The sequence below is a fragment of the Eretmochelys imbricata genome, chromosome 8 (assembly GCF_965152235.1).
Source record: "Eretmochelys imbricata isolate rEreImb1 chromosome 8, rEreImb1.hap1, whole genome shotgun sequence".
Taxonomy (NCBI): domain Eukaryota; kingdom Metazoa; phylum Chordata; order Testudines; family Cheloniidae; genus Eretmochelys; species Eretmochelys imbricata.
Window position 1 is genome coordinate 90,405,718 of NC_135579.1, and position 25,411 is coordinate 90,431,128.

At 41.5% G+C, this 25,411-nt stretch overlaps 1 protein-coding gene across 1 annotated transcript in view; it reads right to left on the reverse strand.

Moving 5' to 3' along the window:
- CACHD1 (cache domain containing 1) overlaps positions 1-12,442 on the reverse strand; it is a 185,514-nt gene extending 173,072 nt beyond the window's left edge. The window contains exon 1 of the mRNA XM_077824497.1: positions 12,191-12,442. Coding sequence (XP_077680623.1) covers positions 12,191-12,442 — 252 coding nt within the window. The remainder of the gene's footprint in view (positions 1-12,190) is intronic.
- Positions 12,443-25,411: the final 12,969 nt, after the last annotated feature.

The window sequence follows — 25,411 nt, forward strand, 5'->3', positions numbered from 1 at the left end:
ATGAGCCCAGATTGTTTCTGATCTTGATGAAAAGCTCATCGTTCTGTCACACAATAATGGGATCTGCAGAACAATTAAATGGGAGGGGAAAGGGCTCTAAGGAAATCCAAATCTAAGCAGCAAAACCCAAAAATGGAAAGAGCAGGGCCCACTAGAGATTTACCTTTTTGCAACTGTTTACTTCTATACTTACAGGGAACCCAACTATATCTAGATCCTGAAAAAAAAGGCATAGATAGATGACTATGTGGGCTGTGAAACAGCAATTGTGATCACTGTCTGCCTAACACAACACTCAGAACCTAAGGGATATTACACCTGGACACAGAGAGAAAACTGGACGGCCTCATGTTATTGAATAAATATAAACCTGCTCCTACTCTTCTTTCTCCCACTGTTCAATATGTAAAATTCTCTCTGCTTCCTCCATCATCTTCCCCGGGGTTGGAAATGTTTCCAGCCTTGGCCCAAACAGGCTCCCACTCTAGTTAGTTTCGAGATTTTGTGCCTCTCCCCTCAGACTCTTTTTGTTCCATATTACTTCTGAGGTAATGGATCAGGAGCAAGTACTTCTAATGCTTCACTTACTGGACGTAGAGAGAGAACAGTGAAGCTGAACAGAAGATGAATTGATTATGAAAGCACCAGAATTATTTGGCATGCTTGTGGCACTATTTATTATCATATCATGAGGTTGGACTATATCCATATTGGATCTGAACGTGCAGAAACAGGAAATCCCCCTCCCCCCCAAAAAAAAGTCAGTGTGCGTCTATTTCAATAGCGGTCTTGTGGAAGTTGTGTCAAGACTCCTATCTATCCAAGCAAAGCTTGACAGTGGACAAAGGTTGGAATATATACTCTTCCAGATGGTTCTTGGAAGATAAACTGGCAAATAGAACCTAAAGTAATTTTATAGAGAAAATTCACAAATAGCAGCTGCAGAGAAGAGTGGCCACTTCACCCATCTCAGCAAGGAAACATACATGAAAAAAATTAACCTGAACACAAAGCAAGTACAGCAATGTTGATCAAACAGATGACTGCAGCTAGGATTTGTTTAAAAACCTTATACGAACACCAGCTCCATTTATCCTCCAAATTTGCTGGTGACAAAATGCAGGTTTTATAGTGAAATCTGCCAAGTTCTCAGAGAATCCCTTTAGATTCTGGATATTGGGGACTAATATGAAAGGGCAGGGGTGCTGTCTTGAATAGTACTCAAATATGCTCCAGAAATGCAGTACAGTACAAAGGAAGACATGCAGTAACCTTACCAGAGGAAAAGGAGGAAGAAGCACTGCTGAAGATTTCCAGACTCGGCAAACCTCTTCTAGAACTTCCCAATGTGTCTGTTTTAAAGTCTTTTCCTCTGGCCTAATTTCCATCTGTGGTGATCATATAGTTAGCCAGAAATTTCTGCTAGGTCTTAGGGGTATATGAAAAAGATGGGGGGGGGGGCAGGGGAGAAAGTATACAAATACCTAATTATAGTGCCCTATAAAGTGCTGGCTGACATACAATTGTGGCTTCTCTCAGGAGGCATTATGGTTTCTGTTCTCTAACTAGTAGAGTGGTTGCAGCTTCAAATGTCATGTCCAAAGGCAAAGTGAAGACTGGGCATTTAAAGAAAGAAGAAAGTTCTAGTAGAAACAAGGACTTATGGGCTACTTCTGCTTAAGAGCTGTGAAGCAGGAAAACACATCAGTATGAATTGGGAAGAGCAGTCTTCTTGCCAGCTGTTTGTAGCTGTGCAAATATACTTGCAAATGCACTCTTAAACTCTTTTGCAGTCAGCCTATAACTGGTAGTAGTGAAAAGTGATTTGATTTAAGCCTTGCCTCATACTGTGCATTATCACTGCTGACTTGTAACATTCATAATCATGTTCCAAGAGTCAACTCGAATTTCTTCTACCAAACAATATGTAGTCTTAGTGGCAATGCTGGTTTCTGTGGGCCATAGAAGAGGCCATGAAAAATTGACACCCCAAGTCCCTAGACCAAGAGAGCTCAGAAGCAGTGCTGAGGAAAGAGAGGGATGCACTTGGATTCCAACACGAAAGTGAGTAGAGGGAGGAATAACCTTCTCACTATACAAACACCTCCTGCTAACAGGTTACCAAGTTCCTGATCCTAATTCATATAAAGACAGCTTGGGGTATGGCTGCTTGAAAGTTTTCCATCAGAACTGTTTTTAGACAGAAAATTGGAATTTTTACACAACTAAATTTTTCACAAATGGTATCTGCTTTCCATGGAAAATTCCAATCCCCTCCACCCCAACCCCCCAAAAAAGCCCAAGAAACTAAGTGTTTCTGTTTGGCTGTCATGCTGCAGTGACTCATGGGAGTTGTATTCAGTTGCAGTATGTCCCCATTCTCCACACTGGGTGAGACTCCCCAGCCAGATTACTTCTCCCATGATGTACCAACCAGTTCTGGATAAGTATCACCCTGTTTTTACTAATGAACTTTATTAAGCTTTGTTTTCAATTTATGGCCTTGCATTACATTGTTCTATAAAACTTTTTATTAACAGTTTCACTGTTGAACAATACGGAATAGAGCTACAACAAATTACAGGGAAGTTAAGATTACTAAAGGCTAGATTCATAAAGAAACATAGGTGCAGCAAACTGAGTGTCACCACACCTAACTTTTAGTCATCTTAAAAAAAGAAAAAAAAATTAATGGGATTCATACCTAGGGTCCCTGTACAGTGAATGGGGACAAGCATCTCAATATGAGATTCACAAAAATCAGCAATGCTGGCTGGCTCCTCGCCTAAGCTAGCCAACAGGAAATGCAGAGGAGAGGGGTATGTCCTAAGTCCCACCCCTCTCCCAGGCCATGTCTACACTACCCGCCAGATCGGCGGGCAGTGATCGATCTATTGGGGATCAATTTATGGCGTGTAGTGTAGACACGATAAATCGATCCCCGATCGCTCTACTGTCGACTCCGGAACTCCACCACGGCGAGAAGCGGAAGCGGAGTCGACGGGGGAGCAGCGGCCGTTGATCCCGCGCTGCGAGGACGCGAAGTAAGTGATTCTAAGTCGATCTAAGATACATCGACTTCAGCTACGCTATTCTTGTAGCTGAAGTTGCATATCTTAGATCGATTCCCTCCCCCCCCAGTGTAGACCAGGCCCCAGAGTTAGGCACCTAAGCCCAGGATGCAAAGAGGTGCCTCCCTCTGCTCAGCTGCAAACCCTCTCTTGGTGTTAGAAGCCTATATTGTTTTTTTCAAGAAGCAAGGGGGGAGGACATCAGACCTCCCTCATAACTTTAAACCCAGTGGTTAGGGTGCTCATCTGGAATGTGGAACACCAATGGCTCAAATCCCCCTTCACATGAGGAGGAAGAGGGATATGAACAGGGACCTGCCACCTCTCAGGTGAGTGCCTGAGCTGTGGACCATTCTGATGTAGGACCTGCTCAGTCTCTCCTCTTGAAGCTGTTCCACAGTGTATAAATAATTGAAAATGTCATTGGAACAGGGGGACTGGATCCTGGGTCTCAACCCCCAAGTGAGTGCTCTAAACACCACGCTACAGAGTCATTCTCATGCTTGCTCTCGCTCTCTCTGGCCCACCGATTCCTTCATTATTTATTCACAGTGGATAGCTTCAACAGGAGGGAGACCGAGGAAACCTGGCAAGAAAACATTTTAAAGCCTAGTGGCTACTGCACACACCTGAAAGGTGGCAGATCCCTGTTCACCTGATGAGAAGGGACTTAAACGCGGAGAGTCTCCTACATCTCAGGTGAGTACCCTAACCACTGGGCTAAAAGTTATAAGGGAGGCGGCCCTCCTCCTGCTCCACTGGCCGTTTTGTGTAAACTCCTCTATGGGGCCTATCTGGTATGCAACCATGGCACACGCCTACCGGATTGGCACAGCAGGCCGGTTAGGCCAAGGAACATACCCCCATTTGTACATCGTTCTGAGGCTTTGGATCTGGATGGCTGGCACAGAGCTGCAGTACGCACATTCTGAGACAGAAATGTAGGCTCAGAGGGAACTTTTACAGGAAAAACCCAAATGAGTTTAGGCACCTATGGGGCTTGGCCGCAGCTGAGCAGGGGTTTTGTGAATCCCATCGAGGCCTGATTCTGGAATTTAAGCCCTCAAGTGGGAGTCTAGCACCTAAGTCCTTTTGTGGCTCTGGCCTTAAGTGTTTTCCTTTGCAAGGTCCTCCATAACTGCATAGTATGATTTTTTTTTTATTACTCTTAAGCATTGGAACGGTGTAATACATCAGAAGATAGAACTGCCATTAGTTGATACCCACAGGATAGAATTTTTGATACATCAAAGGTATTTAAGGCTACGTTTTTATTGTATTATTTATGATGTTCAGAAAGACTTATAAAAAAAAAGAGGCAAAAGATTGGCGTTTAAAGATATAGCTATTTATTATATAGCCCTGACCCTATGCTCATTGAAATCAATGGCAAAGTTCCCCTTAACTTGAAGGGGTGCAGAATCCAGAATCCAATGAAAGTGAACTGGTGTGTTATGTACAAGAAGCATACAAACATATAACATCCTACAGTTATTACATTATTCTCTGCATGGAACACTGATACTGTTTAAACTCAGATTATTTTTTAAATTATGTTGATGCCAAACATTTATTTTGTCCCAAATGCACTTTAACCGACAGTTTACATTTTTGTAGTTATTCCTTCCTATTCTGAAACTCTCATAAATTGCAAATTTATTTTTTAAATTGACATGTAAAATATAAATGTTAATTTCTTTGCTACCAGTGCCAAGGTCAGGCTGATGGAACCACTGCAAGTACTTTGCTATATTGTAGGGATCATTAGGCTTTTGCCATTTCCGCTTTGCTGAATTAAGCTAAGAAAAAGAATTGGCTAACATATACTGTACTTACTTTGTGTGTTTCCTTAACATATGTCTTATCAGCCTTGCCACAGCTGAGAGATTTCAAATTGCTTTATGACATACTTGGATTTCCTCCCGTTAATAATTCCGCCTTTCTCCCTCCCGTGACTGGCAGGGCTCTTCAACACAGCAGTAAAGTGGGACAGCTAATTATCTAGCAATCCACCTTGCTGCACCACATTTGAAAACTTTTATCTGCACAGGACAGCTGCGTTCTCTGTGTTTGAAGTGAAATGTCAGTCTCCACTAATGCAACAAGACTTACATCACTAATGATGTCTCGACACTTTGAAGAAACAACTCAAAGCCTAATTAAAAATTCAGATTCATTCTCCTAAGCTTTACTATTTTAAGTGCCCTTCCACCAGGACCGCACTATATCTTTTTGAAATGTTTCATGAAAAAAAGTCCAAGTGGAATAGGATGAAAAACTGCTGCAGTCTTGGGCTTTCACAGAGCCTTCAGAAAGATTGTTATGATTGGATGCAAACCAAGACATAATCATGTAAAACAGATGAGATTTTACTCCACTGGCTTCCACTCCATAATTACTATAATGTATACTATTGAATAAGAAAAAACAGTAGCTCATAAACTATTTATCAACCTGCACTTCTTAATTTTTATTTTGTTTCACTCTCCCAAATGGCTTTCAAGCACAGTAAACCACAACCAGAAGCCAACAGAAAAAAAATACATAAAAATAGATACCTGTTCTTCTATTCTGTATTCAAGGGGATGCTTTCAAAAAAATAAGTAGATATGAAATTAGAAAAGTTTAATTTAATAAATGTCCTTAATTTTGCAAACTAGAGATCTTGATTTAAGATCATGATAATGATTGATGGTTTACAGATTTTCCCATGGCACTAATCACCCTAGTATCTAAGCACCTTACAAAATAAAACCATTAATGTCTGTAACACCTGTGAGAGGTAGAGAAATATTGTTATCCCCATTTTAAAGATAGGAAACAGAGGCACAGATTTGCCCAAGGTCACCCAGGAAGTTTATGGTGGAGCCAGAAACAGAACCTAGATCTCAGTTCTAAATCTAATGTGTTATCTACAACTCCAACCTTGAATACCTACCTCTTTTGTGAAGTTTGCTTTTGAGATTTATGGATGAAAAATGCTAATTCTGGTTACTAGAATTCTTGGTTTATTACAACTCTATCAACAGCATCAGACAACAAACAGTGGTTCTGTACTCTTCAAAATAAAGGTGACATTATTTCCTTCCACACACAATGAAAATCTGACAGCATTCTACTTGTGTCTGTCAACCTGGCCTGTGTCCCACCCTGCTTTTACTGAAAAGCATTATATGGCTAAACATGCTACTAGTATAATAGTCTCCCAGTCGAGCTGGAGGAGCCTGTATACCATAGGTTTTTCTATTGTGCCCATTACCACAGCATCTGAGCAAGTATTAACACTGTTAATCAGAAACCAGAGCGCTGTAATTTAACAGACAGAAAAATATAGTTGTTTTTGTCCTTGGGAGTAGCCGACTGCCATTTTAGCAGTCAGGGAGGCATTTTTTTCCAACTGTGCTCCCATGTTTGGAGATGGTGGGGGGAAAGAGAAAGGAAGAATTGTACTCTTCTAGCACAATAAGCATAAAGGATCAGGATGAGAAAGTTGTCAAAATATTCTAAATCCTAAGGGCATATTGCTTGCTTCTGGGCCTACATGGCTTTAAAGTTATGTACGTACTCAAAATTACAATAGATTTTCCTCTACCAAGCATTCATTAATCCTCTAAACACCCTGTGAGGTAGGTAGGTAGGTATATCTCCATTTTATAGACAAGGAGTCTGAGTTAGAATGAATTACCCAATGCCACTGAAAGAGTCAGTATTGTAACTCAGGAGGTCATAGGTCCTGTGCTTGTTAAAAAATGGTCAACATTTTCACAAGAATTGTGTTCTGTTTTTCCAGTCAAAATTTCTGAAGTTTTTCAGCCAGCGATCTACACTACAATTACAATGGAAGCAGGGAAACCAATCTGGGATTAACCAAATAACAGAACATAGTTAAGGGCCAGTGTACTCTGTTTGAACTGGGTTAGGACACAATCTCCAACTTGGTTGTAATTTTAATGTAAAGGCCTGTAGTTTTTAAATGACTGCCAAGTGCCAACTGAACAGACAACTCAGAAGAATACGCAGAATTTGCCCATTAACCTGTTCATTCAACAAAGTACCATCTTTTGTGGCTTGTGACATTAAGATAGTTCATTAAATGTATGGTCTACCAAATGATGCAAAGTAATATGGCCGCCTTTTAAAATCACTTGGAGCACACAAACATAACTTAAATTGCCAGTTTAAGCATCAGGTGTTTTCAGAACACACATCATTGCCAAAACATACTGTAGCTGCTGCTCTACACCCACCTCCCCAGAACCCAACAGCACCAGCCACACGACAGAAGAAGAAGAATTGCCAAAACAAAATTTCACAGTAAAATCAGACGGTTTTTGTCAACTTGAAGTCTAGCTACTGGTTTGGGCAGGGATGGGTGGGTAAGTAAATTGTAATTTCAGGTACTATGCTTGCCCCAGAATCCCACTGTGCGTTTACAGTCACGTTTCTTTGAAAAAGTTTTTCCTCTCCCTGGGCAAGCAACAGGGGAAACAGACTACACAGGTGAAACAATTTACAAAAGGTTAAATGTTGCCCCTCCTTTGCAAAGCACTTTGAGACCAACCAACGGACAGGGCTATAGAAGAGCTAAACATTATTACATCAACAAAGAATTGGCCCAAAGTGTTGTCAAAGGCATACGGTAAATATATTTCTACAGAATACTTGTGATACAATATTCCACAAAGTATATGTGTAATGGGGCCACATATTTGTTCAAAAATAAATGTCCTACCTGCCCACGGAATGCTGCTCCTCACACAAGAAATCACACAGCCATGTTATCCTTACTCACAAGTATCTTTATTTGCAATATTGTTTATGGTATATTATTCTATACATTCAAAGGCTAATTTGAAAGCAACACACTTCCAGCAATAGACCTATGTTTAAAAACATAAAACTTGGTTTAAAAAAAAAAAACAACAAAACAGCTTCTGCACTGATGCCTGTCAGCTCACCGTCTACAAATAAGATACAGTTGTCCTAATACCAAGACAATTGTTAGAACGATGCTGTCACAATAACTATCATCCTTACTATCCACGCAGAATCAGTATTATTCTTACTATTCACAGATGCATGCATCCCATTCATTCCAGTAGGATTTTGCTACTCTTAGAAAATAAACTATAAAAAGTAAATGTTATATAACAGGATTTCAATACAAGTCCATAAAAACAATGAACCTTCCTATCAATATTCCAGATACATTTTCTTCACATTAGTGCTGTAATAATTGTATTAGAGGAAGTAGATATAGCATCAGGGAGACAGATTTTGTTTATAACACTAGCCATGTTTCCATCTTTTGGCTTTTATATATACACACCCTCCCCTTTCACGGGCTTCTAAGGCTCAGTGCTCTCCTGGTTCCTCTCTTACCTCTCCAGATGCTCCTTTAATGTTTCCTCTGGAGGCTCCATCTCATCCTCCCTCCCTTTCTCTTTTGGTGGTCCCACCTTCAGTTTTCTCCTCTTCGGACTCTTTCCCAGATTCACATACACCAAATCAACCTCTCGCCTTCAGTCTATTTACGGATTCCCACCTGCCTCTCTGATACTGCAGCCTAACATTCATTGGATATTTCATTGCCACCTCAGACTCGATGCAGCCACTAAACTTATTGTTCCTTCAAATTCTTCTCTACCTCCCATCTCCATCCTTCCCATCACCAAAGCTCATGACTTTGGAGTCACCATTGACTCCTCGCGCACTCTCTCCTTTCTTCACATTCAAGTTCTTGTCAAATCCTGCCATTTCTTTTTCTATGTACCCTCGCTCTCTCAAAAAATAAAAATCCATCTCTCTCCCTCTCCCTCTCAACTGACCACATACTACAGCATGCCCTATTTGTTTCATGCTTTAAGCACTGCCACCTTTTGCTCCTCTCAACTCCAGTCTATGCTGAACACTGCTGCCCAAAAGCATATCTAGGTATCTATGCTAGTTTCCCCTCTTTACTTTCCTGGCTCTCCACAACTCGGCCCTCATCTCCTCCCTATCATGCTCTTAACTCTGCCCAAGCACTAATCCTAGCCACTTCCTTTGTCTCTTTCACTCACTCCCGCTTTTGGGGCTTCTTCCATGCTTAGAGCAACCTCCCAATTAAGGTACACAAAGCTCCCTCATTCTTTTTCCAAAACCCCATAAGAACGGCCATACTGAGTCAGACCAACAGTCCATCTAGTCCAGTATCCTGTCTTCTGACAGTGGCCAGCGCCAGATGATTCATAGAGAGTAAACAGAAGAAGGCAATTATCAAGTGATCTATCCCCATCATGCAGTCCCAGCTTCTGGCAGTCAGAGGTGTCGGGGCACCCAGAGCACGGGGTTGCTTCGCTGACCATCTTGGTTAAACCTCATTTGTTCCTAAATGCCTTCCAGTAGGAAGGACCACCTGATCACACAGTGCAATACAGAACAATGTAGTATAACAATCTTTTGCCCACAGACTGACAGCTCTTTGGAACATGGAACACGTTGACTGGCACAGCTCTCCTACCATATAGCCCACTAACAGCACTACATAAATACCAAAGATAATAATTCTGTTTTAATTGCATGCAGCCCTTTTTGAGGACTAACTGCTTAAATTTAAAGAGTTGAAATTTTATAAAGATTTTTGTTCAACTGTTGGAAGAGATCATCAGAGAAGCTTCTAAAATCACAGGGAGTTTGTTTTCAACCAGTTTTTAATCTGAAACAGCTGTAGCAATGTACGGAGGAAGTGGGGAACGTTCAAATTAGCTTGATGGGACTGAAAACGGCCAAATATTTTAAAGAATCTAGGGCTCATCCTGTCAACTATTGGCTTCACTGTATTAACTGCTTTTGGCCTCACACGATTCAAGTAACAATAAATGCACACAGCATTTAGTGTTGTTATTTTGCATACCTATACCCTGGCATCAAGCTTGCTTCCTAAGCCAATAGCCACGACCGGCTACAATTCTTGTGGAGGAACCTGGTTCATTTTGTGCCTGCCTACAACACAATGAGGTGTTGTTATGGAAGATAATTTTGAGCATATGTTTTATGTGAGCTGACTTTAAAAAAGAAACAACCTAAAAACAAACCAAAGAAGAAACGTGTTGAAGCTGCTAGCACTTGTCAAGAAGGTTTTGTTTTTTTTTTTTTTTACAGTGGAGAAATAAGTTGAGAAATATGATCATACTCATTTAATTTCCATTAACCAGAAGCTCCACCATTTATAGGACTATATATATAATTTTCAGGGGGTAAATATGCCTCTAGATCTCTAGACAGAAAAAGTGATTTCCCTAATGTTCTCTGCATTAATAATTTACTTCTATCTACCTTGTTAAGTGAAGTCATTTACATACATGTCTGATTATAAAAGACAAGACAACAGCTTGGTATTTTCCTGGACAAAGCCCCAGCCCTAGGAGGCTAGCCAACACAATGATGTTTCAAAGGTGGTAGAATGAAGCCAGTTTGGAGAAGATAAAGGGCCATTTGGGGAGGGACCCCTGCTGACCACATAAAAGTGTCACCTACTCAATTTGTGAGGCTTTTAAAACTGCGTTTGATACTGCCTATACCTTGGATTGCAGAGCATCTGGGATCCGATTTCACTTTTTGTGTGTGTATGTTGTAGTTGATTGTTGTAACATAGCTATTAGCATCCTATGCAATTCCAGCCAGTGATTACAGAAATCACAGTAGTTTTACTAAAAAGAAAAGGAGTACTTGTGGCACCTTAGAGACTAACAAATTTATTTGAGCACAAGCTTTCGTGAGCTACAGCTCACTTCATCAGATGCATTCAGTATTTTTACTGAAAGTAGTTGTACTATCATTAATATGCAACCACGAAGGCAGGGATACAAATAATTCCTAATCACCTCTCTCCTCCTGGAGCTGAAAGAAATTACGATGTCAGGAAATGAGATGCAGGAAGATAATAAATTTGTCAAATTGCATATTCCCTTCAGAAAGAATGGTCTCCCTATCTCATCATCATCTGTGTGTAAATTCCACATATAAAAAAACCTCTCCTTCCATGAAGGAACTACAGTTTGTGATTTACTGACATCAGAAAGAAAAATATTTGGAGATGAAAAAGCTAAAATTGTACATGGACCTAAAGGACTTTGTTCAAAACCAGTTAGTATTAAATTCAGCTTTAAATATTGCTATACTTAAAGAAGTCTCAAAATATCCACCTTCAATTACAGCTTGTTTTATAAATAAACCTAAAGTTTACAATTCAAAACCTCTTTTTGAATCTTGCAAAATAAAAGTTTCAGTATTCTTAATTTAAAAGCTCAGGATATATATATATACACACACACACACACATATGCTGTTGGTTAGTTTTCGGGAATTGTATATAGTCATGAATATAAACAAAAAACAGAACCGAAGTCCAAGAAGGAAATACTTTTTGAGTTTTAAAACAATAATCAAATCCACCTAAAGATTTATCAAGGATCAAGCTTGCCTCTGCCTCACAAAGGGCACAGGTCCCTGAAACTGAAGAGACAAAAGTATGCAAAATAGTCAGTTTCAAGACCCTCATAAAATACAAAGTATCCCTGCCCCACGAAGCAACAGCCTCGAACAGGGAGTCATGTTTCAAAACTTTATAGGGATGCACTAAACCACAACGATCCAGGAGCTTACTGATCAGCAAATGGCAACAAAAAACAACCCCTACTGACTGGAGGGAGGACGGGGGGTCGTCTGTGTGTCAGGCAAAGCTGCATGGTGGGGGGGAACTGTGGCCACTGTGGGAAGAGACTCCACAGCCACAGGGCTCTCACCGGCTCCCTGCAAGTCGGGGCAGAAGCGAGGGGCTTGCGGGGGAGAAAAGCGACCGGGGGTGGGGGGACAAGCGGGAGGGAAGTTTGCAAAGAAAGAAATGGGAAGAAAAACAGGAATGAAGCAGAGGAGCGAGAGGAGGAGGGAGCGAGAATTAGGAGAAGAGGAGCCAGATAGAGGAAAGAAAACCAGGAAGAAAGGATGAAGGGAGAGAGGAGCAGAGGCAGGAGAGAGGGAGCGCACACAGGGAAAGGAGAGGAAGAGAACAAGGGGCAGGGAAGGAAGGAAGGAGAAAAGGGCAGGGGGGGAAGAGAGGCGTGGAGGGGGAACGGTACCTGCATAGTGACGACCCCCAGCTCCTCTGTGGCAAGTTTCTTCATCTGAGCGGCTAAAACTTGCGCTTCATCCAAGATGGAAAACTCCGTCTCGGCCGCGCTGAGCCTCCAGAGAAGCGCCATGTAAACCAGACAGAGGGGCCGCTGGAAAGCGCTGCCCCGACGCCAGGGGGAGAGGAAGCGGGGGTTCCGGCGGCCGGAGGAGCAGCGCGCCGGCCAGGCGGCCTCCTCCCGACCTGCCCCCCTCGCCATGCTGCCACGGGCGCCTTGGAGAGACCGGCGGGGGGGACGGACCCTCCCTCCCCGGGCCGCAGCGCGCAGCCCCCCCCCCCGCAGCAAACTTTCCTCAGCGCCTCCCAAACTTCTGGGCAGCCCCTCCCTGGGCTGGAGGGGTCCCACTAGGGCGCGGGGCTCGGGGGCGCGGCGGCCCACCCCTCCATGCTGGGGACGCAAAAGCCTGCCCCTGACGCTCCTCCCCGGAGGGCCAAGCGGCGCCCGCGGCGCGCACCTAGCTCGCCCGCCCGCCCGCCTGCGCTCCCGCTCCGGGCGCACTGAGCCAGCTTCGGGATCGGCTCCGCTTCGCTGCCGACTGAAAACAGCGGTGGCTGCGGAGGGAGGGAAACTGCGGAGCAGGAGGAGGAGCCGGGCCGGGATCGGAGTCACCAAGGGGGGAAAGGGAGGTGTCTGGTGCCACCAAGCTGCTCGCGGGCTCGGTGCACGCCTCAGTGGTGTGCTTGAAACGCGGGGAGGGTAGTGGGGAGCCGGGAGGGGGGTGCACACGCCCCTTCGCAGGCCTTCAAACCTTCTGCAACTTCCCAGCCAGGATTTTCCTCTTCTCTGCGGGTCTGGAGAGCAGGCCCACCATATTTACCTGGCTGCGACCCCAAGGGATCTCACACTGACAGCCAGCCTGCCTTTTCCGGAGGCCTCACCCACCAGCGGATGGGGTGCTGGAATTTTGACTTTGATAAACGTGTGAGCGTGTAGACCGGTTAGAACCTCAAGTCCCTTCCCCAAGGATGGGTAGTTCCCCGCTGGAAGACTGAGCAGATATTAAACTGATGCGACACACTTGATCTTTGTGAAAAGGTCAAAACTGAGGGTGGCCAGGACACAACCTTGTGGCAAAAGCTCAGGTCTGGGAGGGAAGAGATCTGAGTCTTATTACTAGCTGGGGCAAGACATTGCATAGCTCAGGTCCCCTGTCTGAAAACAGAAATAATAATAAATGTTATTTTAATGGGTCATTTTGAGTCATTAATGTTTGTAAGGTGCACTGAGATTCTCATGGAAGATGCTACAGAAGAACAAAATATTGTTCCTATCATTAATTATAAATGGTATAGGTTTAACCTGTGAAAATCTCTCTCTTTCTAGGTGTGGACCAGTTTCACTATACTTTCTGTATACAAAATGGGTTTTGGGACAGATATTCTTCTAGGAAAATTAGGTTTCTATGTACAGACTGCAAGCAGCAGAACAGGGAAAAAACAAATTCAAAACAGTCATGTCACGTAATAGAGAATGAAGTATGGGCTCTCGGCAGCAGCACTGGAAAGTATGCCGTTTGTTTAATATTCTATGAGCATATTCTTAAAATATCACCACACGTCTTAAAATTTTCAGTGCGCAAGTATGTGTGACTTCGTCTCTTCTTGAAGCCCTGAGCAATAGAACACCCATTCCAATGTGGCACAGCATAACATAGACTGGTGTCAAGCAATGGGTCTTAAGAAAATATTTATGATGCAACAGAGAAAAACAAGAATGCATGCTAAAGTCAGCAACACAAAATGACAAGTTTCCTCCTGGGTAATGCAGCATAAAGAGGAGAAAATATAACAGGCCAAAAACTCTGGCAAAATATCTCCTTTGACTTCTAAGCAGCGAAGCACTCTTATGGGAACACAATCACTTTGAAAGTGATGCAGAGAAACCTCTTTAACCACTTTAATAGAAACCACTGGAATCAGTGGATACTGATCCCTGCCACATGAGATAACATTTTAATCCAGTTCTTGTGACTAGCATCAGGAAGTAATGATCAGCCTCTCCAACATTCCCGCTAATCATACCTTTATTACACCACTTTTCTATCACATGTCAAGAAGAGGAACTATTATAAATGAGAGGCATAATGTCCACATTGGAGCTGTAAATTAGGAAGATAGAAACAGAGGTATTAACATAATGGATCAGACCGGTGGTCCATCTATTTAATATTCTTTCTCTGACGGTGACCCCATACCACATAATCCTGAGGAAGGTGCTAGACACCCCAATTATGAAATAAGCTTCCATAGGGAAGTATCTTTCTCATCTCCATCAACTAACAGTTGGTTTATGTCCTGAAACTGTTTTAAAAAGCATCCTGTCTACTGTAACTGGATATTCACTATATCCATTTAAATGGTTAATTAAAAAAAATCATACTAAGCTCTTGGTATCCATGATATCTTGCAGCAATGAGTTCCACAATAATACATTATGTATAAAAAGTATTTCCTTTTATCAATTTTAATTTTTTTGTCTTTCTATTGACTATATCCTTTTTCCAGTACTATGAGAAGGGGCAAGTGGGATCTACCTTCTTTATAGTACTCATGTTCTTTATGGTATCTTCTCTGATTCATTGTTTTAAATAAACAGACCCTGTGTTTTCAGTTTCTCTTTGTTTATAGCCTTAACATGCCACTGATAATTTTCGTCAGCAATGTCTTTTTTTGGTACAGATTGACCAGCAATAAACAGAGTATTACCTAGTGGCATTATTAGAGTTTCAGTATTATTTTCTAACCCATTTCTTGTCCATCCTAACCTTTAGTTTGCTTTTTAGACTAACTTTGCAAATTGAGCAGGAATTTCAACTGACCACCCCACAGTGATGCCCAGGTCTTTTTCCTGAATGGTTATAGTTAGTTTAGAGACCAGCAAGGTACCCGAATAATGCAAATGTTACCTTCCAATGTGCATCACACTGCATTTGTCAACACTGAAATTCACCTCCCTTCTGAAATTCCTCACAATCTTCTCTAGTATTGATTAACATAAATAACTTTATGTCTTTTGCTAATTTTGCCACTTACCTGCTCACCTTGCTTTCCAGATCACTGATAAATAAATTAAACAACATCAATTCTAATACAGAACCTTGAGACACCACATTGGTAACCTGTTCCCATATTAATAATTGAGTAATTTCCCCTACTCTTTGTTTTCTGTCACATGGGCTCATCTTCAGACCCACTGATTGAAGATACTGTTGTGATGAGGGCCATATAACACAGATAGACATACTGAAGTCACTGGGGTTCAGCATGAGCACAGAAATCTGGTTGTATGTACTTGACTTTCATCCTATCACTTTTTAAACAACTTCTTGTAAGAGCTTTTGTCACAGGTTTTTTTAAAGTCCAAATAAATTATGTCAGCAGGTTCTCATTTATACACACAACCACTTCTAGTACATTAGAGAGAGATGATTTTAATTTTACAGAAGCCATGCTGATTTGTCCCTATCACATCATGTTCATTTGCATGATTTATAATTCTCATTTTAATTATTGTTTCAACCAATTTTTCTGTTGAGGCCTTCTAGTCCAGCACAGAGTCTGTAAAATAAAATCATGCCTGTCTAATCTACTAGACTTACAGTGCCCCTTATCTCCTCTTTTAAATATAAGTATGGTCCTCTGGTCCTTCAGTGCAGTAGCTGATTTTAATGAGAAATTGCAGATTTTTGTAAGCAGCTGAGCTACTTCATTCCTTCAGAACCCTTCCAGTCCTGATGCATTGTGGTCCTTTAATTTATGTTTGTTCCAGCACCTTCTCTTTTGTCAGCCCAATTTCTGATAGTGCCTTAGCTTCATTGAATAGAGGTAGATATCTCCCCAGCATCTTTTGTGTGAGGACTGAAGGAAAAAAAAATTTACTTTTTCTGCAATGTCCTTACCCTCTTTAATTGCTTATTACTTTTAAAACTATTTTTATTTCCTTTTCAAATTCCCGTTTAGCCTTTACATTTTACCTGCCATAGTTTGTGGTTCTTTCTATTGGCTTTAATAGCATTCAGATTTCATTTGCTGAAGGATTCCTGTTTGGCTCAAATAATTTTTTGAACCTTACCATTTAGCCTTATTGTGTTTTTACTTACCTTTCTGCTTCCTTTTCTGATTGCCTTCCTTCTCTGGCTCTGTGCAAGCATGCTTAAGTAGTGCACGTGTTCAATCTGAGGACTTTCCAAATCCTCACTTTGGACTTTCAGGGCTTTCAATTAGTTTCCTCATTTTCTTTGAATCCCCCTTTCTAAAGTTTAGTGTCTTTTTGTGCTACTTTTGGGTATGATTTTTCCTCCAAGAATGTTGAACTTGATTATACTATAGTTGCTTTTATTTAGCAGCTCCACTATGATTACTTGAACTAAATGCTACATGTTAGGACTAAGCAGAGAATAGCATCACCTCTTCTGTGCTCAAGAACTAAGTGTTCCAAGAAGCAGTCATTTAAGATGTCAGGAAATTGCTCCTCTAAACCTTGTTCTGTGGTAACGTTTGATCAGTTTCTGTGCAGGTCACCCATTGTTACTGTTTTATTTAGAGTTAGCTGCCTCTTTGATCTCCATCAGCATCCTTTTCCTGATCAAGAGAGCAGTTATATAAACCTGTTAGCATGTGATTTGGAATCCATAGCCATACGTTTTTTACTGTCTGGCCCTTTCCACTCAGAAATTTTATCTCAGAATCTATGGAATCCTTTAGGTTCATAGATTCATAGAGTTTAAGACCAGAAGAAACCATTAGATCATCAAGTCTACGCTCCTGTATATCACAGCCCATTACATTTCACCCAGTTACTCCAATTTTGATAGCAGCTAAGCAGTCTTTTCTCTGTAGTTTATAGCAAGGAAAGGAAACAGAAAAAACTGGCCTGTGACTGTGTATTTGAGAACATTCTTTCCACAAAACAATTTATTACTAAACTTTATTTTTAATCCAAACCATCATTTTATGTAATTTCTGAACATGTGGTGTGGGATTCAAAGTAATTGTGTGGTGTCCAGCTGCACAATCATGGATTGACACAAGCTCCAAGTTAGCAACATATTTGTAGCATAGCCATATTGGAAGTTTCCTTTTTTTAAAAAAGTTTCCTTTAAAAATCAGCACCACATTCTACTTGTTCAAAGGTGCTGCAATAAAGAAAACAATAAACAAAAGCAGTAGGCACCCGTGGATCTTAGGGAGTCTTCAGACTACTCCCACGTCAGTTTTCAAATATCTAGGCTAGTGCAGAAAGAACCCCTGAAAAGTACAAATTGGGGATGTGGTAACAAGCTAGATAAATGTTGATTTGGCAACCTAAAGAAGAAGCAAGTTTCTAGAGTGATATTAAGGATATTAAGTGATATTAAGGCATGCTCAGGTGGACTTCCAAGTAATTGCAGACTATTAAAAAGCAGGTCAGTAAATTGTCTAGGTCAGTCCTTCTTCCTTTATTCATTTCTTCTGCCTCTTATATCTCAGGGTGAAACAACAATGAAATACTATAGCTTAGCCATGTTGTTTATGGAGTGAAATCTTGGACCCATTGAACCAACCACAGCCTTTAAGGAGAAATGCTCATTAACTTCACTCCACTGCCTTCAATACCACAGTGAGCAGTGATTGCAAGGTGTTGCAAACCAGGAGGCTGGAGTATATTCTCCCACCACGGATCTATAAAGAAACAAGAGGCTTGATTCCCAGAAGCCAGGATTTCAAATGTGATACCCGTCTTCAAGAAGGCTAGTGACCCAGCAGAAGTGGGGTTAAAAGCCAAGGAAGTTTGTGATTGGCTGGAGTGGAGGGCAGGGTGTCTATAGAAAGTCAACTACTATTATAATTTGAGGTGTACTATATTTCCATTGGAAGCACTCTGTCTATTTTAATAAACAGTATAACTTCTAGTATTTAGCATTTTGAGGGCATCAGACACACATTCATTTCTTTGTATCTGGGGAAGGCAGCTGGCAAAACACATCTTCAGTAGTCAGTATGTAAATAGACACTGATACCCATTGTACATATAAGTATACTAACGTAAATAACTCTTCTCTGCAAGTATAGGCCCCAATACAGGAAAGTAGCCCAATTCAGGAAGGGCTCTCAAGCACCTGCTGAACTTTATCAACCTAAATTTGAAGTGCCTGCTTAAGAACTTTCCTGAATAGCAACTCTTTTCAGCATGTGCATCAGTTCTTTCCTGAATCAACGGCATCGGAATTATTAAACATTTAACAGTTTCATGCTTGTAGCAATTAAAGGTTAACTTTCAAAAAGTTAACCAGCTTTTCTGAGTCACATTTTTGTTCTGTTTACTCCCCTCATAAATCTATTGGAAAAACCTAATATAAGCTAACAAAATGGATGAGCATCATGTATCTCTAATTTACACCCTGTGATAAAGATGTGATTTGGGGGAAATTGACTCATAGGAAGTTGCAACTTAAAATTGCATTAGATTTCTTCTCCTCTTTTAAGTCCTTTCCATTGTTTTCAGTAGTTTCATGCTTGAAATCTTTTTTGTCCACATAAGTATAATATTAAACATAAAAGCCAGAACTGCTTATCAAGGAATATCAAGCTTCCTGAACTACAACAATGGACATTACTCACCAGGCCAAGACGTCCCTAAGGATAGAAAACAGAGTAACAATAGTAATACAATATAATAATACAATGATGTTTCTTTAGAGGAAAAAATATTAAGCGGAACTTGAAGGGTCAGTTTCCTTCATGGGCTACTCATAAAACTATAACAGCTGTGAAACTCAGGCCTTGAATTAAAACTAGTTTAGAAAGCAATCAACTTGCAAACAGCTAGAAGATAATAAAGTGATAAGTAACAGTCAGCATGGATTTGTCAAGAACAAATCATGTCAGACCAACCTAACAACTTTCTCTGACAGGGTAACAAGCCTTGTGGATAGGGGGGAAACGGTAGATGTGGTATAGCTTGACTTTACTAAGGCTTCTGATACTGTCTTGCATGACTTTCTTGTAAATAAACTAGGCAAATACAACTTCCTATAAGTTGGGTGTATAACTGGTCGGAAAACCATTCCCAGAGAGCAGTTGTCCATGGTTCACGGTCAAGCTGGAAGGGCATATGGAGTGGGGTCCTGCTGGGATCAGTTCTGGGTCCAGTTCAGTTCAATATCTTCGTCAATGATTTAAATAATGGCATAGAGAGTGCACTTATAAAGATGATACCAAGCTGGGAGTGGATGCAAGTGCTTTGGAGGATAGGATTAAAATTCAAAATGATCTGGACAAACTGGAGAAATGGTCTGAAGTAAATAGGATGAAATTAAATAAGGACACATACAAAGTACTCCACTTAGGAAGGAACAATCAGTTGCACACATACAAAATGGGAAATGACTGCCTAGAAAGGAGTACTGCTGAAAGGGATCTCAGGGACATAGTGGATCACAAACTAAATGTGAGTCAACAGTGTAACCTTTCCAAAGATCGTAAGGCATTTGGTGAAGCTGGATATTACATTCCACTAAATACCCTGCTTTAAAGTCTCATTTCCACATTGACACTGATTTACACCAGCTGAGGAAATGGTCCTTTATGTTCATACTAATTCTAACCTGAGATCTCAGTTCTGTTTTAGTCTAAATATGTCAAAGCTTGTATATAAATAAAATCTGTGGAGGTGGATTTTGGGTTTTATATCTCTTACACACCAAAAAAACCCTACATTAAGGCTCCCAGTTCCAGTCTCCTTGCCCAATCAGTCTCCGTCCGCTGTCCCCTCACTGGGTCCCATTCTTCTTGTCTAAGCAATCCCATTCTCCTCACTCCAACTCCCCATCAGTTTCTTTTTACCTCCTCCAATCGCAATCTCACCGGACTCCTTATCCCCATCCTTTGCCTCCCCCGGTCTGCTTCCCTCCTCCTCGCATACGAATCTGACAGATTCAGGAAGAGGGTCATTGACAGCACTGGAGAGACAGATTCCCTGTTCTCAATCCGTGCCTGACCCCACCTTGTCACAGAGCAGCTGAAGCAGCCATTACAAGGAAAATCCTTCTGAGTCTCCATAGCCTTGGGCTGAAGCACACTCAGTCACTGTGTAAGGAATGGCATCTGTAAAGGCTGGTCACACACGGGAGCTGTGAGAGGATGGAGCATGGTCAATCACACTATGTGGGGATGGTGCACAACAGTCTGGTTAGCACTAGGGGCGGTGAGAGGCTTGAGCATGCTCAGTGAGGATGGAATCTTTTATGATTTTAGCTGATAAGCTCTAGCTAGTCTTCACAGAACATGCGCAAAGCACAATCTTTTAAAGTTTATAATTTGCCCAGATTTGAGTGGATTTTTCACAGAGATAACAGAGGCCATGCCCCAGCCAAATGTCATGTCTCTTTTCCAAGGCATGGGGAACTTTTCTTTTCTCAAAGGAAAAAACAGAATTTTTTAACATGAGCAAGACTGTGATGGGGTGTACAAACCCCACACTGAGCAACAAGGGCTTAAAGGCTCATTTTGGGTTCAGCCAGCCCTGCCCTGCCACACCTGCAGCAAATGCTCCGTTTGCTGGAGGAATTAAAAGGCATCAAATTAGCTCAACTGGTGAGCAGTGTGGAAGGTGAGCAGACCTGCAGCCCACAGCTCCAGCAGAGTGAAACCTGAAGGCTCTGACACAGCTGCCCAAAGGGGCCCTCTGTGAGGGAAGGGAAGACCCACCACAGAGACAATCAGAGAGGGACATATTCTGTGGTCCTGGACAGTAGCAATTCCCTCTTGCTTTCTTGGGATTTGGATTTTCCCATCAGGTGAAGGCCTTGGATTGAGGTGACCCGAGGAAAGGAGAGGGGAGGAAGAGGTCCAGGGAGGACAGCCTTAAGTAGTCTTGGTTGTAAGGTTACTGGTAGCTAAAAGGGCCCTGGGTTGGAGCCTGGTAGAGTGGGAGGGCCTGGGCTCCCCTCCCCATAACTCCCTTGGTAGTCTAGGGTTGTGGCCGTGACCACTAGACCATGCTTCCCAACAAGGCTCTGAGTGGAGACCATTACAAAGACATTCTTGGAAACAGCTGAACCCTTATCTGAAATTAAACAATGAGCCTGAGGCAGATTCCCAGAATGCAAAAATTTAGCCCACACAGTTAAAGTTTGGCCAAGTTATAAGCAATTGAAGATATTCTTTTCTAATGAGAAGTGTCAGACAATCTGAATTACAGGCGGAATTACTAGCTTTACCTATATATTCCTCGAGCTGTCTGTTTTGTTGTTTGTTTGTTTTTGTTTTTGTCTTTCTTCCCTCTTTTAGCTTCTTGTTGATGTCATGGGTTTCTCATCAACATCCCCCCATGGGAACAGAGAGCATTAATGAAAGCATGTTGCTTCCATTGTGTAATGGGGGAAAACTGGAGCACCGAGAAAGATCTTAATGGTGGAAAAAAGGAGGTGTAGGGTTTTGGGTAGAGGTGGGATTGGGAAGGGACAAATATATAGCTAATGAATGCGTTGGCCTACCCTCCACTGAAAAAGGCATAGAGGAACAGCTATAACTGCCAATCTCTGCCCCAGAAAGGCTCTGAGCAAATCTTATTCTTTCATACTTTGCACAGGGGTAGGTTTGCCCTATAGACTTTAAGCCCAATATTATGTTATTTTTATTATCTAGTGCCATAGGCATACCCTGTGTTTTATAAACACACAGACTGTCAAGTTCTTTGTCTCTGAGAACTTACATTCTAACAGAACGCCACTAGCCATCACCTTCAGCCCCCAACTAAAACCTCTCCAACGCATCATCAACGATCTACAACCTATCCTGAAGGACGACCCATCTCTCTCACAGATCTTGGGAGACAGGCCAGTCCTTGCTTACAGACAGCCCCCCAACCTGAAGCAAATACTCACCAGCAACCACACACCACACAACAGAACCACTAACCCAGGAACCTATCCTTGCAACAAAGCCTGCTGCCAACTGAGTCCACATGTCTATTCAGGGGACACCATCATAGGACCTAATCACATCAGACACACTATCAGAGGCTTGTTCACCTGCACATCCACCAATGTGATATATGCCATCATGTGGCAGCAATGCCCCTCTGCCATGTACATTGGTCAAACTGAACAGTCTCTACGTGAAAGAATAAATGGACACAAATCAGACGTCAAGAATTATAACATTCAAAAACCAGTCGAAGAACACTTCAATCTCTTTGGTCACTCGATTACAGACCTAAAAGTTGCAATTCTTCAACAAAAAAACTTCAAAAACAGACTCTAATGAGAGACTGCTGAATTGGAATTAATTTGCAAACTGGATACAATTAACTTAGGCTTGAATAAAGACTGGGAGTGGATGGGTCATTACACAAAGTAAAACTATTTCCCCATGTTTATTCCCCCCACCCCTCACCGTTCCTCAGATGTTCTTGTCAACTGCTGCAAATGGCCCACCTTGATTATCACTACAAAAGGTTCCCCCCCCACCTGCTCTCCTGCTGGTAATAGCTCACCTTAAGTGATCATGCTGGTTACAGTGTGTATGGTAACACCCACCGTTTCATGTTCTCTATGTATATAAATCTCCCCACTGTATTTTCCACTGAATGCATCCGATGAAGTGAGCTGTAGCTCACGAAAGCTTATGCTCAAATAAATTTGTTAGTCTCTAAGGTGCCACAAGTCCTCCTTTTCTAATTGGGCAAAGTGCGAAGCAACTCTTGGGAACAGAGAGTGGTGTGGTACTGTTGGCAGGCTGTGGGAGTGGTGATAGGCAATAGAAGGCTAAGTGAAAGCATACATACAACATTTAAACCTCTTAGCTCCAACACATAAACAAAACTTGAGAAGAGTGGGAATCAAGTACTATGAGATCTGCACAGTAAGAGCTTAATCGCTAAAAGGTTTTACCATTCCCTGTGAAACAGATGCAGCCACAAGGGAGATAACTTGCTTTCTAAGTACCTAGCAGTGTTTGTATCATTCTGGATCTTTCATACCAGTTCAACATGGCCTCATTTTCTTCCCCTTTATGCATCTCTACCAGGAAGCTAGTTCCCAAAATAATGGTTTAAGTTACCAGTCCAAATGATGGTGTGTCAGTCACTGCATTAGCAGTGGTTATTTGTTACCATATTGTATTCTGTTTCTCCCTATCAGGTATGGGACTAAAAATACTCACCAAAATCTACTATTTTTCCCTTTTAATACTCCATCTCCCTGCCACTAAGGAATAATCCTCTCCAACAACCAACACCACAATTTTTCCACCAGATGCATTTATTGGTTTCCTCAATGTCAAAATTGCCAGCTAGCCGGCTGAGACAGGAACAGAATCAGGCTGGAACAGGGCCTGGCTAGCATGGAAACTGGCACAGGCTAGCGTAGGAGCAGTCTATTGACACTACTGGCAACATGAGTGAATATTCCTAGCTAGGTATTGACACTGAGCAGACTAGAGAGACTGCTTCCCTTAGGAGCCTGTATACCGGTCTTGGGATCACCTGGGTGGATCCTTGCCTATGGATTGGCTGAATCTTGGTTGAATCACACTATCTGAGTCAGGAATGACTCATCAGGCTTAAGCAGAGGTAACTGAATACACTCAACAGGTCATTCTTTAGCAAACCGAGAATTCTCTTTAGCATCTCCTCTCCCTCCCAGGAGTCAGCACTTCCCAACTCTGATGCTGAGAAACCATCAGTCTCTAAGGTCAATGAGGCTCAAATGTTGATCTCCATTTTGATAGCCCTTTGACCCTGCCCCTTCGAATACATTATCTGAGTCATTTGTCATGACAGTCTTTTGGATAAACAATAATTCTGGATAAGGAATATTTAGATACACAAAACATATCTATATATGGAAACTGAATTTGTAGGAAGTCAGGCACAAAGCTGGTTTTCCCTGCAGAATCCTGCAGGGAGGGATTTGCAAGATCCTGTAGAAATCATCATAACTATGCTGAATTGCTGCCCTGAAGGATTTTTAAACCTGAAAATACATTAACATTTCTTTCATCTTTAACATTTCCATTAGTGTTTTTCTTTGCATATATATGCATGTAAGCTGCCATGTTTGAATCAGTAAAAATTAGGTCTAGGTTACAGCCTAAAACAGATTTAATATTTTTGATCATGTAATGTCAGATTGAAAGCAAATTTGCCTTTGATATCTAAGATTCCTTTAATTTCAAACAAAACAGCTGCAATTTTAGAGGCGCTCTCTGCTAAGAAACAGTAAAATACACTCTAACTCCCAATCTATTTGTTGTATTTGTTGCCTCTTGTCATATACTTAGATCATAAGCTATTTGGGCAGGGACTATTTTTAAGAACTTAACATTAGAACATATTGGATCAGACCAATGGTCCATCTAGCCAAACAGTGGACAGTGTCAGATGCTTCAGAGGGAATGAACAGAACAGGGCAATTATTCAGTGATTCATCCTGTTGTCCTATCCCAGCTTCCGGCAGTCAGAAGTTTAGGGACACTCAGAGCATGGGATTGCATCATTGACCATTCTGGCTAGTAGTCATTGATGGACCTTTCCTCCATGAATTTATCTAACTTTTTTAACCAGTTATATTTTTGGCCTGAACAACTTCCCTCGGCAATGAGTTCCACACATTGACTGTGCCTTGTGTGAAGAAGTATTTACTGGTTTGTTTTAAACCTGCAGTCTATTAATTTCATTGGGTGACCGCTGGTTCTTGTGTTATGTGAAGGGGTAAATAACATTTCCCTATGCACTTTCTCTACACCAGTCACGATTTTATAGACTTTTATTATATCTCCCATTAGTCACCTCTTTTCCAAGCTGAACAGTCCCAGTTTTATTAATCTTTTCTCATATGGAAGCTGTTCCATACCTGTAATCATTTTTGTTTCCCTTATTTGTATCTTTTCCAATTTTAATATATTTTTTTTGAGATGGAGTTGCCAGAACTGCATGCAGTATTCAAGGTGGGGGCATACCATGGATTTATATAGAGGTTTTATGATACTTTGTCTTATCTATCCCTTTCCTAATGGTTCCAAACATTTGTTAGCATTTTTGACTGCTGCTGTACAGTGAGTGGATGTTTTCAGAGTACTATTCACAGTGACTCCACGATCTCTTTCTTGAGTGGTAACAGCTAATTTAAACCACTTCATTTTGTACATATAATTGGAATTGTGTTTCCAATGTGTATTACTTTTC